This window comes from Anguilla anguilla, chromosome 2 (assembly GCF_013347855.1).
Source record: "Anguilla anguilla isolate fAngAng1 chromosome 2, fAngAng1.pri, whole genome shotgun sequence".
Classification (NCBI taxonomy): Eukaryota; Metazoa; Chordata; class Actinopteri; order Anguilliformes; family Anguillidae; genus Anguilla; species Anguilla anguilla.
The window spans coordinates 28,109,364-28,126,150 of record NC_049202.1 but is presented as its reverse complement, the minus strand read 5'-3'; the positions used below and the strand labels follow the sequence as shown (position 1 = coordinate 28,126,150).

Below are 16,787 nucleotides of genomic sequence, written 5' to 3'. Positions count from 1 at the left end.
AGTAAGTTGATAGTCTTAGAACAGTAATAATCCCTTAGCGCACATGCCAAATCTGGCCAATCCTTTCCCATTAAGGGGGTACCCTATTTAAAGCTTTATAACTCCAGGTGTGAGCATCACAGATACTTGAAAAATGGCTTAAATGAAGCAAGACAGGTGTACCATTTACAGTACTAACTTAAATTATTTCTTCCTAAATTATGAATATAAACTAAAGTGCCACTAGTGCAATTGTCTAGGCAAAAAAGCAAAAATGAATGTCTGTGACTGAGTGAGTGATGAAGTTACACCGCGCATGTCTGTGACTGAGTGACTGACTGATGAAGTTACACCATTGGTCGGCCGGTTCGGTCCAGCCATATACTAGATTTTGCCCTGGTCTTGTTTAGTTTGCAATGAAATACTGAGAGATTGCAAATATACAGTACAGCAGGTTCAAAACCCCTTGACCACAAGTGCGTCAAGTCTAAATTTGGATACGCAGAACTACTAAAGATATATGAATCAAAAAGTAAGCAGTGTATCCAGTGTCTCCAAATCTATCCAAAACATCTAAATTATGCATTGCTGTTAATCACAACATAATCACGTATTTCACTACAAATCAACTGTTTGACTGAAGAAACTCACTGTTGCATCATTTTCAAGTCGGAATTACAAACTTTCCGTCAGTACAGTGGCTTAAAATATCTAGGGGTCCTGAAACATATCCCTCCAAAAATGAATAAAATGCTTTTTGTCCATTATAAAGCATATACATGTGCCCCTTATGAAGGTTTAAGGTGAAACATTGATATCAGATTAAAAAAAATAATGCAAGAACATTATCACACTGTGGTACAGTACCTAAATGTGTAATCATTAACTCTCATATATTTTTCTGTACTCTACAGTATGTGATGTTTTCTTGTATGGGGATGGGACGACATTAAAACAACTGTCCACCATGTTTTGGCAATGTTCCAGTTGAGATCATATCCGGTACATACATTAAACTCTAAATACAAGCAAACTAACTAACGCTTACGTTACAGTGTGAAATATCCTCATTCTATAATACTACTAACCTATTTAGACACTTCAGAAATAATGTATATAACCAAAATATTGTGTGTTCAGTAGATAGAGACAGACAGAATGAATCCTGTCGCTCCCCAGTTCTAACTTAGCCCAGAAAACAGTATATCAGCTAGGTCCATCTGCAAACATATGCCTTAGCCATGCTCAGAATTTTTCAAGAATAATAGTATTTTCCAAGAAATAACGAAAGACATCAATAAAATTTTTCCAGGTGCAGTGTCTTTTAATGCTTCCACAGACTGAATGCGTAATGCAGCTATAATGAGACGCTGAGCGATAAAACGCGATTCCAAAAGTAAAATTAGACATATTATGCATTGTTAGAAAGCTTATTCTGTCATCCATTGGATCGAGTAACTGTTAATCAAGCCAGATTGTACTACAAAGGACGACAACACCGAAAGAAATATGTGGTATTACGCACAACCATTTTGGAAGGTACCCAGGCATCACAAATGATCGTATATTTCATAAATGGATTGTCCAAGACAATACATGACCACTCCGTCTGGAAAGGGACATCTCTACGCGTAAAACCAATGATAAGGTTGTATATTTATTCCATATTTAGTTGCAGATATTGACAGTAGAATGACATGGTATAATTTTTATGCCTCCGCGACGGCACAGCCGTGGCCGGAGGCATCAAGTTTTCGGGTTGTCCATCCATCCGTCCGTCCGTCCGTCCCGATTTTGTTAACGCGATAACTCAGGAACGCCTTGAGGGAATTTCTTCAAATTTGGCACAAACGTCCACTTGGACTCAAGGATGAACTGATTAGAGTTAGAGTTTGGTGGTCAAAGGTAGGGTTGCAAAATTCCAGGAATATTCAAGGATTGAATCTTTCCATGGGAATTAACGGGAATTTATGGGAATTAACGGGAAATAATGGGAATAAAATGGAAATATAGCCCTATTTGCTCAGGCTGCGTTTACCATGTCATATGCAGATAGACCCCAAAAACAGTCTTCTGAGTGTTGTTTTAGAATTATATTTACATAGATAGTTGAAGTGCAAGTTTTTAGAAAAAGTCAAGTAATGACAGACGTGGAATAAACATTAACAAAATACATCCCATTTTACTGCGCAAGGGGTCAGTTGACCCGGCAGTTCTAGTGATGAACAATATACCGTGAGTAGTGCCAAGTGGTCCACATTGAGGTAGCATTTTATTGCTAACGTTAGCTAACATTAGCTGCTTTGCATGGTAAATCATAGAAAGACATGATGGGTCACAAAAACTATTACACTACTAACTAATGCTCACATTACAGTGTGAAATCTCCTCAAATATCCACCCTAACTAACCTATGTAAAGACACTCAATGTAAAAAATAACATATATAACCGAAATATTTTGAGCAGTAATACTTACGTAGCAATGATGAAATCTTATCTGTTTTCAATAGATAGACAGAGACAGAGCAAATCAGTGATATATTTCTATCTGCTTCTGTCTTACACCAGAAAGCGATGTCAGCAGGGTCTATCAGCAAATATATGGTTTAGCTATTCCCAGAAGTCCTCAATAATAGTAGTATTTTCCAAGGAATTACCTACCACAGAGTGAATGCGTAAGTCAATGCGATGCTAAGAATATTTTCTGTTACGCTGACCTATAAAACGCTATTCCAAAAGCAAAATTAGACGTTATACATCGTTAGAAAGCTTATACTCTCACCTACTGAATAAATGGATTGTCAATCAAGCCAGACTATACTAAAAAGGACGACAACGCCGTAAACAACACCCGTGGTATTACACACAGCTATTTTGGAAGGTACCCAGGCGTCACGAATGTGTCAGTGTTAAAATAAATTTTGAAAAAATTTTAATTATCGGTCCTACATATCGGCCACATGTCTTCCTTGACTACCGATACAGATATGGTCCAAAAATGCAAATATCGGCCCGATATATCGACCGTCCGATATATCGGTCGGGCTCTAATAGTTATATCTGTTACACATACACATGTTCTGAATCATTAATCCAAACATAACACATGACCGAGCCACCTATGAACGCTTCCGGTGCATGTCCACTGCAGCGTCAAACATCGCGTGTCAAAAAAAAATGTGGTGGGCGCTGGTGGGTGTAACAAAGTCCTGCTGAAAATGTGTTCCCGTTCATGCTACGTGTATAAATATAGGAGCATCACAATATACTTTGTCTAATAAGCTTGCAAAGGAGTGGAATAACCAGAATAAAATTAACATTACTCTCCAAGTATAACTGACTCAATTTTTAAAATTTAAGTTTTTGGGTTAGGGCTAGCGGAGTTAGTACCAAGTTAACAAGCTAGCTATCTATCGTATATCAAACCAGATAATTTGCCGCCGATTTTAAATCCAGATAACATCACAATATATCGCAAACCCGCCATGGACCGCAACTAGAAGCTAGTAATAGCTGCTCTCTACCTCGTATAACACCGGGAATGCAGCCACAGAAATGATCAGTTTTTCCTCCATCCTCAAAATGCGCGGAACTTTTTTTACCAAACAAGATTTTGGCTAGCTGGCTGAAGAAACAGCAGCACAGCCTTCACCTGATTGGCTCAATGGAATGCGCTTGACGGATTCATTTTTCGTCGCGCTGCTCCCCGTCGCTTCAGCGCGCCGCTACCAGAATGCATTGCGGGGCAGATTGGCAGTTGTCCCATAGGAAATGAATGGGAGGCGTCAAATCACGCTGCTTTCGATGCTGCAGTGGGCATGCACCGTTCCACTACTGTATGTGAAATGCCCACATTCGAGAATAGTGCAAACCTATTGAAAGACACTAAATTCATTGTGAGTGGTGTGGTTTCTAACAAAACAGGCCACTACAAACCACTACACTATGCTGACACTGCCCAGGATAGTCTAACAATGCCCCTATACTAACAGCTAGACCTATTAGTTAGCCCCCAATACAGAGGTTCTGAACATTATTAGGAAAGGCTAATTGTTGTCTCCAGTATAACAATATCAAAAAATTGGACACAATGTAAATAATTGAAATGTTACAAGTAGTAATATTTGCATGTTCGTCCTAGCTGGACTTCATGTTTCCTCCTTTTCTTCTGACCCACTCCTCAAATCTATGGCAAGAATTTACTGATGCTGATGAGTTGGCTAAATTAGTAAAATCTTTCGAACACTGAAGGAAAAAAAACAATTGCGCTTCAATGAGTGCTTGTATATTGCTGCAGAATGTTTCATTTGAATGCACAATGCTGTGCTGAAGCAACCACTCATTCAGTTGTGGGGAGCTCAATCTTCGCAATAAATTTCAAATGAAACATGCCACACACCTTTGGAAAGCTTTGGAAAGCCTCTAGAAAGCGAGAGAAGTATCATACCAGAACTAACTTAAAAGAGTTACACCAGTCTAAACAGCAAGTTGGGTTTTGTGCGTGGCCGTCATAAATACCACCTACCTTCGCTTTCTATTTGCTTGTTTATTTCTCAAATCGATTGCTCAAGACCACAAAAATGACCACTGAATCTTGAAAGAGACATCTTTACTTTTTTATTGTTTAATAATCATAATCATCATACTTATAATTAATAATCATAATCAGTTATGATGGAGGCAAAATTTGTGTATGATAGTATGATGGCGATATTTACATACAGTGTAAATATACAGTGATTACTATTTACTGTAAAATAGGAATACAGCCTTGTACTGTGCCAGGTAAATTGTTGTTACTCCGATGGCTATTTTTAGATGCCAGCATCTAACAATAACATTAGTATTAAATTATTGCTTTTATCTGTCATTGATTCAAGGTGCAGCCCTATAACCCGTTTACCTAGACTCTTGTAAAGACTCTTCGCACTTTGATGCAGAAATCCCTGTCTCTATTGGTAAAAAAAACTAAAGATATAACACATGAGATAACAAGGCAGTCCCCTCCCTTAAAGGACAGATGCGTGACAATTTTATTCAATCTATTTTTAGGTATGCTATTCATGACATAACATTGCCATACTTTTCGTTATGCTTGCGTACTTGCATGCCACTTTTGTCAACCCCATGCCAGTTCTTTGCCTACAAAGCCAGTGAAAAATGCTAAAAGGTTTTGCCAAGCGAGGCAACACATCCAACCTAGTAAAGCATCTGGCCCACATCTACCCCATTCTCTTCAGGGACTTCAAATCCTGACAGGTGTGATAAGATACATGACAAGTGTAGATTAAGATATTTTGATGGTTTAACAAGTGCAGTGCTATTGTTCTCAAAGTGCTCATATCTTAGCATTATTTCTAATTTTGTATGCAAAAAAACAAAAAAAAAAACATGCAGGTAATGTTACCATTGTATTTGGTAATATTATCTCCTGCTATGGCTATGTATGACCTCTGTCTTCTGCCATGGTACAATGAAATCTTACTTTATGAAAGTGACGTGATGACCTTGGTGGAGTGAGCTCGCACGTTGTCGAGCTCTTATTATGATTTAAACTTTAAAATACTCATTTATCATCTTAATTTGCTGCTCAAATAATTGTCGCCATGTCTAACGACACAAAGAAAAACAAGCAAGAAAGAGTGGGCGGTCAACAGAACAAAACTGGAAGTTGAAACGGCACAGCCATTGCAAGATGGCGTAGCAACTACCAGAGCTAACGAAGCTGCTGACGATACAAATGACAAAGATCAACGTCCTCTTCCCTGGGCTCAAAATATTATGCATGATCTCAACTCGGTTCAAGAAACAATCACAGCCAGCCTCCTGGCAATTCAACGTAACATGGCAAAGATTTAGTCTGAATTGACCGGCATAGCCACTTGCATCGCTGAGTTGGAACAATGTGTCTCTGATACAGAAGACTAGGTTACCCCACTGGAGAGCAGACTGGGGAGGCATGAAGAGCAAATAGTGAGGTTGTCGCAGAAAGTAGAATTGCTGGAAAATTACAGCCATAATAATAATAATTACAGCCGCAATAATCTGAAGCTGACAAATATCCAAGAATGGGTAGAAGGAAGGGATATACTGAAGTTCACCACTGACCTACTGAAAGAGATCCAGGACATCCATAGTCACGAGCCCAGAAGTGGAGCGAGTTCACCAGCAGGGACCAAAGGATGCAGGCGACAACAAGCCATGCTCAATCTTGCTGAAATTGCTTTGCTTCGGTGATAAGCAACGACTGCTAGGGGCTTCGAGGAAGAAAGAACAGCTCTTCCACAACTCGCGCCGCTTCTGTGTGTCCAAGGACATTGCGAAGGAGGTAGTTCAGAAGCGAATGGAGTACAAAGATATCAAAGTGGCTTTAAGGTGACAGAAAGTTTTATACTCTATGATGTTCCTGGCTCGGCTCAAGATAGCGACAACGGGTGTCAACAGGAGTCAACACATCTTCGACAGCGAAGCAGGCCAAGAAGAAAATCAACAGGCTGATTCCTGGGTTATAGCGCTAAGGATGAAATGGACGTGTCGGGCAAGTTTCGAATGGAAGGCTACTTCCAGCTTCTCTTTTGGTTTTAATGCTGTCTAAATAAGCATATGGAACTGCTTGTGTCTTTCACTCGAACAGTGTGATTATATTTGTATTTCATTATGCCTGACCACTAAGCAGCTAGATATTATTTTGAATATGGGTAACTTCAATGCAATATGAGAGGCTCGAACGCAAAAGTGCACCAGTGCAGCCATGGGCCAAATCTCTCTTTATTTTTCTCAGAACCCGTTGGGTCTTTCGATGCCCTATTGGCATAAAAAAAAAAACTACCCTCACTTACTGTGGAAGATTGAGAAAAATTGGATCAGGAGATATCTCAGTCAGAGATTTTACTAGCAATTCACTCCTTGACCAGTGGGAAAGTCCCTGGGGACAATGGCTTCAGTATCAATTTCTACAAAACATTCTCCAATTTACTGAGCGACAAGTTGCTCAGGGTTTTCAATTAAGCACAACAAAAAAAAAAACTCCCAGATACAATGCAATCGTCACTTATCACACTTTTATTAAAGCCTAACAAAGACCCGATACAGTATGGAGGTTATAGGCTGATATCTTTAATAAATTCAGATGCTTTAGAAGATATTTGCCAGGGTCCTGTCTCACAGACTTGATCATGTTCTAACAAATTTCATGAACAGAGACCAAATAGGATTTGTCAGATCCAGACAAATAGCAGACAATATGAGGAAGTGGATTCACACAATTCACTATGCTAAAGCCTCAGATACTCCGACCATTGCTGTGTCTTTGGATGCCGAAAAGGCCTTTGACCACCTTAAGTGGTACTTTTTAATTAGTGCTCTTAAGAACTTTGGTTTTGGGGATACTTTTATACAGCTTGTTCACTTAATTTATGCTAATCCGGAAGCTAAGGTGTCCAGTAATGGAGTAGTATCTAACTCATTCTGCTTATAATGTGGAACATGGTGAGAATTCAGAGCAGACAGGGAGAGATAGTCTGTTTGCACAAAAATGAATCCCATACGGTGTGTTGCCTCCCTGGTGCCCAGGTAGGAAATCTGGAGCATGCAGACAAGCTCCTGGCCAGAACAGGGAGGGATCCAGTGGTTATCGTTCACATAGGAAATAACAACATAGGTAAGGGTAGGTTTGAGTTTCTGCAGGACAAATTTGTGGAGCTAGCAGAAAAGATTAGGAGCAGGACCTCCACAATAGTTTTTTCTGGAATACTACCGTTACCACGTGCAAGCAGAGGGAAGCAAAGTTTTATTAGGAGGTTTAACATGTGGCTACAAACCTGGTGTAGGAAAGAGGGGTACAGGTTATTTGGGGCACTGGGACTTCTTCTGGAACAGGGGGGGCCTGTACAAGCACAATGGGCTTCACCTGAACCGGAGGGGTACTGCTGCACTGGGCTAGTTTATGCTTAAGGTAGTACTGGATTATTTAAACTAGGGATATGGGGAGCAGCGAGGCCAGAAAGTGAAAAGTGTAGGGAAGTGCAGACTACCGGGATGGAAGCTGTCAGGGCATCCTATAATAGTCTGAACACTAATGAAGTCTTGTTAAAGCAAAATTGTAGTAAGGGTGGCTTAGGACGTCGGGGGGTGAGGGAACGGGAAAGGATGTGTAGAAGTAATAATCTGAAATGTCTTTGTTTAAATTCTGGATGTATAAAAAATATGTTTTTACTACTTGAGGCTGCCCTGAATAGTGGGGAGGAGGATGGGGATGAATATAATATATAAGGGTGCAAATCTTTAGGAAATACAAATCCAGTAAGAGAGGCGGGGGTGTAGCTCTTTATGTAAAAGAAAATTTTTATGTGCAGAAAATTCCAGAAATTGGCCAGCTCATGCCTAGTGAGGATACTTGGATTAGGTCCGTTATCTACTTTTTTTTTAGGTCAATCATTGACTGTTCCTAAGGTCTTGAAAATGGAAAGAAAATTTGAAGAGATAGTCTCAAGTAAAGAGAAACAGGTTTCAAAGGTATACAATCTATTAAACAATGCCCCAGTTCACAAATGGCATGCACTCCAGGGTTTATGGGAAATAGATATGTAAAGAACTCTAGAACCAGAAGAATGGTCCTCAATTTGGAAAATTTACATTGGTCAATAATAGGATGATAAATTATAACTTTGTTTGCTGTGTATATTTCACTCCAGTATTGCTTAAGAGAATGGGTTTTACACAGACAGATACATGCTGGCATTGTGAACATAAGTCAAGCACCTTTTATCATATGATGTGGACTTGTCCTGCTATTAAGGGGTATTGGGACAATAACCTTCACTCTCTTGGGGAGACTGTGAATTGTGTCTTGCCTAGTGACCCACTATTATGCCTTCTCAATTTTGCTCCTGTCAACTTATGGTCAAAACATGTTAAACAAATTATCTCTATAGGCTGCATGATGGGCAAGAGAGTGTTAGTCTCAAAAAGTTTGGATAGTATCACAAGAGACAAGTGGCTTCAAACTTTTCTATAATCTTTACTAATGGAAAAGGCAGCCTCGAATCTATCTGAATTGTATAACAATGAGCATGCTATTTGGAATGAGATAACTACCTTTAGAAAGAATATACCTACATTCTCTAGGTTTGAGGGTCCCGCCTGTGACGCTTGAATGTACTTCCCTTTACTGTGCATTTGATTCTGTGTGATTATGCATTGTTTAGGCTACATGTATTTAAAATGAACAACTAATTTTGCCTAATTTTACACCGATTGTAATTGGTATGCGCACCCTGTGAACACCTATGATGTAATGTATTAATCTTTTTTCTCCTCTGTGTATCCTGTTTTACTTAAACAAAAACAATAAAAATTGTAAATGCTAAAAAGAAAATAAGTGTAGAGGAAAAAAAATCTTATGTTGTTGTGCTTACTGAGTGTCAGAGAATAAGAAGTTTCCCCCCTATGTCTGTAACTGGTTATTATTCTTCTTCAGTTTTATAGGTAGTTCACCAACGCTGAAGCGTAACAGCCAGTTATTTTAGTAATGACTATAATATAAATATATGACGTATAGTAAACATGAATATTTTTCTTCTGAGAAATATACAGACAGGTGACAAATTGATGGAACAACCAACATAAAGTGTCTTAGTGAGGTGTTGGACCACCACGAGCCACCAGAGCAGCTTCAGTGTGCCTTGGCATAGAGTCTATAAGTCTTTGGAACTCTACTGGAGGGATGGAACACTATTCCCCCAAAAGATATTCTCTCATTAGGTGTTTTGATGATTGTGGTGGAGAACAGGTCCCATAGGTGTTCAGTTGAGTGACTGCAAAGGCCAAAGCGTATGATTCACATCATTTTCAAACTCATCGAAATATTCAGTGAATCCTTGTGCCCTGTGGATGGGGGCACTGTCATCCTGGAAGAGACCACTTCCATCTGTATGGAAATGTTTCATCATAGGATAAAGGTGGTCACTCAGAAAAATGTTGTATTGATTTGCAGTGACTCTTCTCAAAGGGGACAAGTGGACCCAAACTATGATGGAAAATGCCAGCCAGAGCCCCTCACTGGAGGGGTCAAGCATTCCGGCCTGTACCATTCTCTTGGTGCACGCCACACATGCACTCACCCACTTGTCAGTCTTTGACTGTGACTGAAGCACCTGCCATTAGTGCCCCCATAATGAACCTTCTTTCAAAGTCACTTAAATCTTTTCCTCTTGCCATCCTGATTCAAAATCGAGGTCAACATGGCCTGCTCAGAATTTTTATGCCAAAAAGCATGATAGGATGTTAATTTCTTAATTGTATCATACGGTACACCTGTATAGAAGCATCTGCATTTGTTATTTTTCTCCAGTCATTTATTCAGGTTTTTCCTTTGATTTGCCACCTGTCTGTAGTTATGTCATTATATTCCCATTCCTAACAGAGATAATGCTGTGCTCTGTTGAAATGGGAAGAGATTTGGAATAATAATTTTTTTGTCTCTGTTCTTTCAGGAGACAAACGCTTTGAATGCACACAGTGCCAGAAGCGCTTCATGAGGAGTGATCATCTCACCAAGCATTACAAGACACACATAAATACAAAGAATTTGTGAGAACGGTGTTCTGCATCAGCGAGTGTGGTGTATGCAAAGCTGGAAATGGACATCCTCATGAACTTCAACACTCTGTTAAGGGGTTGGAAAACAGAAGTGGTGGTGTCCCATGGGAGCGTGTTACCGAAATGCACTCCGGCTATACACAGTTAGGCCTGCTTGGTCTGCTTAGGCCTTCCCCTCAGGCTTGAACTGTTCCAGTGTTGTTTTTTGTTATATTTTTTGTTTGATGGCATTCTTTCTCCGCAGAGGGCTGTATGTGACAGTGCGACAGACACTGCTGCAGTGTTTTAAAGCTCAGTATGTACAGCCCAGCAACATGTCCGGTGACAGTGCTGTGGTGCACTAAAATTTAGCATCTCCATCCCAGTAACATATCTGGCCACAGTGCTGGCCCCTGTTGGAGAATCCGCTGGCTTACCTTAGATTCTGAAAGATTCCTTTTCACCACCAATCATTCAGTCTAGCCTCCCTCCTTTTTTCCATTGTCTTGTTAACATCTGAAGAAAGTTGGCAGGAAAAGTAGGTTTTAATAGTCTTGACTTCTTGCTCATGTTCTCCCAGGTTGAGTTGGCCAAAGGTTTAAGGACACAGTTTTAGTAATGTGTTTTGTGTGTGTGAATGTGTGTGTGCATGTACTTTTTCTGTGCTTTGTATCCCCTTCAAAGAAGAAATTTGAATACAATATTGGCGACTTGTGCCCAATATTTCCAATATACGTTTTGGACTTGCACACGGATTGCACAAACATATATTACTAACCAAAGGGTAACTCCTTTTTGAGTAAACTGTAATCTTTTTGATTCTTTTAAAAAGTTAAAGTTTCATGTGTCCATTTATTTTGAAAAGGACATACCCCTTATCCAGTGAGCTCTGCCCTGGATATGAAGATGTGTTCTGCTACAAATTAAGTGACCATCCTTTTGAGACTTTGTGGTTGGGGTCATTTTCCTTTTTCTATTGGTTACCATGATTACCAGTCTTTTCAAACAACTTACTGCAGTTTTGCTTTCACTATCATTTTGGAATGACAAACTGTATTTGTAGGCCTGTCCCATCACTCATCAAATTGGGGGAATGAAGCATTTTTTTTATCTGCAGTTTTCTGGCTGAACCACAATTTTCGCAAATGGAGGATTGCAATTAATGTACTGTTGGCACAGCCAGGCTGCATGCAGCTTACTGACTACAAGAGTCACTCCGACCCTCCTTCCCTGGGCAAAATTGTGATTATTATTTGCAGGAACACCTACTATGAATGGTCCTTCATAAGGCCTACAGTATATAACAGCTGCATAAACATAACATAGAACCTTCATAAACATTACACAGATCAGTGGTAACCAACCCTTTTCCTGGAGATCTACCATCCTGTAGGTTTTCATTTCAACCATAATTTTGCACACCAGTCTCTGCTAATTAACAGCTGAACACGATCTCTAGTTGTTGAATGAGGTGTGTTTTGTTAGGGTTGGAATGAAAACCTATAGGACCGTAGATCTCCAGGAACGGGTTGGTTGCCACTGACATAGATATTCATCAATTCATCAATGACAATAACTACAAGTTGGCATATGGTGTATGTGACTTGGTATGTCATGGCAATGCCTCTTGGTGTAATGTGTGGAGATATAACACCATATTTCTATTTACAGTTAATGACTAGTGCATTTATGTAGCGCTTATGGAGGCGTTGTGTAGCTCTTATGATGAACCATTCATGAAAAGCATTACCCAATTTTCTTGACAATAGTTTTTTTTTTGTCTATCCTGCAGGGCCACAGTCAGTGCTTTATTTGTTACATTTATTGGAACATTTTTGGAAAAACATTAGTACTTTGTTACTAATATTTTTTTCCATTTTTAAAAATTGTTCTGATTATGTCCTAATATTGAATTATATCCATAATATCAATCACTCCAGTATGTCACACATTTACTGTTTTTCTTTGCGAAGTATAAAGTGCAGTTTGTCAGTCAGATGCAGCAACAAGAAAAAAAACCTGCACTATTATAAAAATTTTGATCAATTTCACATTGAAACACCTTAGAGGGGCCTTTAAAGAGAAAAAAGTATGTGTGCATACATTTACATTCATGAACTGAACAGGTAACTGAACAGAATTTAAGTTGGCTAAGCGAGATATGAAGGCCATGAACTATGGACTTTGGAAGTGAAGAATGCAACATGATGTTGTATAGCTCATTCCTGCTGTATACAATGAGACTAGATTAGTTTTTATATCGATTACAAGTTGCCTTAGATAAACTGAACCTAGTATTTAAAGAGATTGTTTATTCTTAAGAAAAGCTTTTGTAGAATTGCTTTATTTTTTGTAATGTTGGACATGTCTATATCTGCCTGCACTAATTAGATCTGGTGATGTTCATTAATTCTGTCATTTATTCAAAAGCAAGACTTTATGCACATGTTTAATTAGAGGTGATGATTGGGTGGTCTCATTGACTAAAATGACACTGTGGCTGTCAGTCCGCCAGAGAGGTGGATTGGTCTCAGCTGCGCTGGCTGGTCGAGAGAGCACACACACCTGGGCTGCATTAGCTAATCAGCCCAGGTGCTTAAAGGTGTGCTGCTCTCCACAGCTCGGGGCCGAGACCAATCCGCCTTTCTGGTGGACCGACTGCCACAGTCTCATTTTGGTCCTTGAGAGAAATAATTTGGATTATTTCCTGGAGGAAAATTAACTTCCAATATGAAAGTCACTCTCAAAGCAGCAGTTACTGCTTTTACCCTCAATTTACCAGTCTAAATAGTTTATGCCTGGTTGTTCTTTGTTGAATGGAGTTGTAAGAGCTTACATGTTTCAAATTTACATGCAGTGAAGTTCCATTTTTAAATGAATGATAAACCACAAACATCACCCCTTTTCATACTAATGTATTATTTCAAATATAATTTAAACAAAAAAAAGAACCACATTTAGCCATATTAACTTTGTGAAGATGTAAATAACTTTGGGGGGGGGGGGGGGTCAAATATGCAGACTGTTGTGCAAAAAAATCACACCATCTGTGTTCATAAATACTTTTCCAGATTGCATTTGTTTAAACTTTAATTTCTTGCTCAGCTGACTCCTTGGACCTTTCAATGAGAGATAGTGGTATATCAGGTTTCTTATAGAGGACAGAGTGTCACTTTTTTGCTATGCTAACACCCATGGTGAAAAAAAAAAATCATTGTGCAGTGGGTCTTGCAAAAGTTGTGTGTTCCTTGCCATTCATACTAGACCATCTATTTTCTTTCCATATTTGCCTCACAAAATTTGTAGATCCAAGACATCTCTTCACTGTCCACAACACATTATGTGAGTGTCCCATTACAATGAAGCTGATGTTTTGAAATTGGGTTTTAAAGGGACAAAAATGAAATGACGCTGTTTTCACTTACCCGGCATGCTATCTGTCCATCCAGATAGTTTTGCTGGAATTTTACAAGTTCTCGAGATATCCGATGCAGCTTATCCTGATACAATGGACCTCAATGGGACCAGGTTTTTGTGGCACTCAAGACACTAAAAATGTACATTAATAACTCACCAGCACAGCAGTGTCAGCATTTTTAAAACAATATTTAAACAATGTTTTTAAACAACATTGACACTGCGCCTCAGAATGCTGCCGTGCTTTGGTTGAGACTTTTGTGGGTATGCACAGTTGGCGTACTTTGATAGCAAGTAGTTTTCAATGAAACCATGCACAACAAGGTATGTGGATGTTCTTGAGTTATCGTCATTTTATGTTTGGAAAGATAATGCTGTTGAGTTTTTCGAATGTAAATTTTTTGGTGCTTTGAGCACCAGAAAAACTTGGTCCTGTTGAGGTATGTTGTTTCAGGGTGGATATCTCTAAAACTTCAAATCTCAGAAACTATCTGGATGGATAGATAGCACTCTGGGTAAGGGGAAACATACAGTAGCTTTATTTCATTTTTGGGTGAACTGCCCCTTTAATTGTATTGATCAGTTTGTTTATATACCGAACTGTTTCCACACCTAAATGATAAACTGTTCACTTGAAACATTTTCACATATCAATTTGTACACTTTATTGTAAATAATTTTTTATTTTTTTCTGTTTTTGTATAAATTATAAACTATAATTTCCAGTGTGGGTTTGGCCAGTCACTGATTCATAATGCAGCGGGGGGATCTTATTTAGGGAGAGAAATTGAAAAAAATATATTTTGACATTTTTAATTATGATAGATACTGGATAATGTAAAGAAAAGTCAATATAAAGTGGTACAGCGTTGAGATTTTTAATCTCATTTCCTGGTTTGAAACTTGTTAAGAATCATTAATGTCTACAGCAGACATGTCTATATTTATTACCTTTGCTCTAATTCTGACACTTCTCGCCCCCTTTTTCCCTTGTACATTTGAGGTAGAGTGAACTTTTTAAAAAATAAAATTGGAACTGTTTCATTTCTGCTATAAATGTTTTTTGTAAACAGGTGTATGAATAGTATCTTAAATAAAATGTGTCCAGTTTTTTTTTTGCTGTTTCTGTTTTGCAAAGTGCATGTTTATGATGATTGTTCACAGGAAAGAATAAAGGCAGCTACAGTTGAGGCCAAAAGTTTACATACATCTAGGCTAAAGACATTCAAACTCAATTTTTCCAACTCCACACATTTCGTGTTTCCATACATTTCCTGTGTTAAGTCATTTAGGGTATCTGCTTTATTTCCATGAGAGGTCATTTCAAAATAATAGCTAAGAGACAGATTTATTTCAGGTTTTATGTTCTATATCAGATTTTCAGTGGGTCCAAAGTTTACATACACCTTGTTAGTATTTGGTGGCATTGCCTTTTAATCGCTTAACTTGAATGAAATGCTTGGGGTAGCCTTCCACAACCTTCTCACAATGCTTTGCCAGAATTTTTGCGCAAAATGTTTGCGTTTGTGGGCCTCCTTGCTCGGACATGCTTTTTCAGTTCAGTCCACAAATTTTCAATGGGATTCAGGACAGGGCTTTGTGATGGCCACTCCAGTACTTTCACTTTGTTGTCTTTAAGCCATTTTGTTACAACTTTAGAGGTATACGCTCTTAATGGTGGATGTAGATACTTTGGTACTTGATGCCTCCAACTCCTTCACCAGTTCCTTTGTTGTTGTCTTGGGGTTCAGTTGAACCTTTTGGACTAAGGTTTGTTCAGCCCTGGGAGTTCATTTGTGTCTCCTTGAACAATGCAGTGTCTGTGTGGTCCCAAGATTTTTATATTTGCATACAATTGTTTGTACAAATGCTCGTGGTACCTTCAGTTGTTTGGAAATTGCTCCTAAGAAGGAACCGGACTTGTGGACGCCCACATTTTTTTTTTCTGAGGTCTTGGCTGAGTTACTTGGATTTTCCCATAGTATCAAGGGCAAAATGGCAGTGGCTCTAAAGGTAGGCCCTTGAATACAGCCACAGGTGACAATTAACTCCTAATTATGACAATAGGCCAATCAGAAGCTTCTACAAAGTCATTACATCAATTTCTGTAATCTTCCAGACTGTTAAAGAGACAGTCAACTTGGTGTATGTTAACTTTTGACCCACTGGAATTATGTTATAGTGAATTAAAGCTGAAATAAATCTGTTTCTAATCCATTGTTTTAAAATTACCTCTGATGTGAACAAAGTAGATGCCCTAATTGACTTGCCAAAAGAAATGTAATGGTAACATGAAATGTGCGGAGTTGTGAATATCTTTAGCCTAGGTGTATGTAAACTTTTGGCCTCAACTGTACCTCCATTGTAGTCTAATATTATGATTTACTTGTTTTGCATTGTAATTTTTATGTTGGACAGTAATTTTCATTCTGAAGCTCTTAATCCATTGATTCCATCAGATTATTTTACTTTGATATGAATAAACCATGCAAGAGGCATGTAAGTCTTTATATTTGCATTTGAGAATCAATATTCAAGCTACATTGCGTAAACGTAGTCCAAGTTAACTGAATTGACTGAAATGTATTGTCTAATGGAGTGTAACAACAGCCGTCCCTTGAATGTTTCAGGTTGTGTCACAATGTTCTACAAATGAATATCCAGTATATCTAAATCCAGCAACTGTAATTCTTTATTTTCCTTCCTTCATCAACCTCATATTCGGTGTGCACTTCAGATTTCAATGATGTAAATAGTCTGTTCTTGCCTCATTTTGATGCTGCATATTTTCTTGATTTCTTTGTTGTCTTT

At 38.7% G+C, this 16,787-nt stretch overlaps 1 protein-coding gene across 6 annotated transcripts in view; it reads left to right on the top strand.

The window, feature by feature from the left end:
• Window positions 1–15,087, top strand: part of sp2 (sp2 transcription factor) — a 74,550-nt gene extending 59,463 nt beyond the window's left edge. For all 6 annotated transcript variants that reach the window (XM_035407198.1, XM_035407201.1, XM_035407197.1 and 3 more), the window contains exon 8: window positions 10,475–15,087. In XM_035407198.1, coding sequence (XP_035263089.1) covers window positions 10,475–10,575 — 101 coding nt within the window. In that variant the 3' untranslated portion in view covers window positions 10,576–15,087. The remainder of the gene's footprint in view (window positions 1–10,474) is intronic.
• Window positions 15,088–16,787: the final 1,700 nt, after the last annotated feature.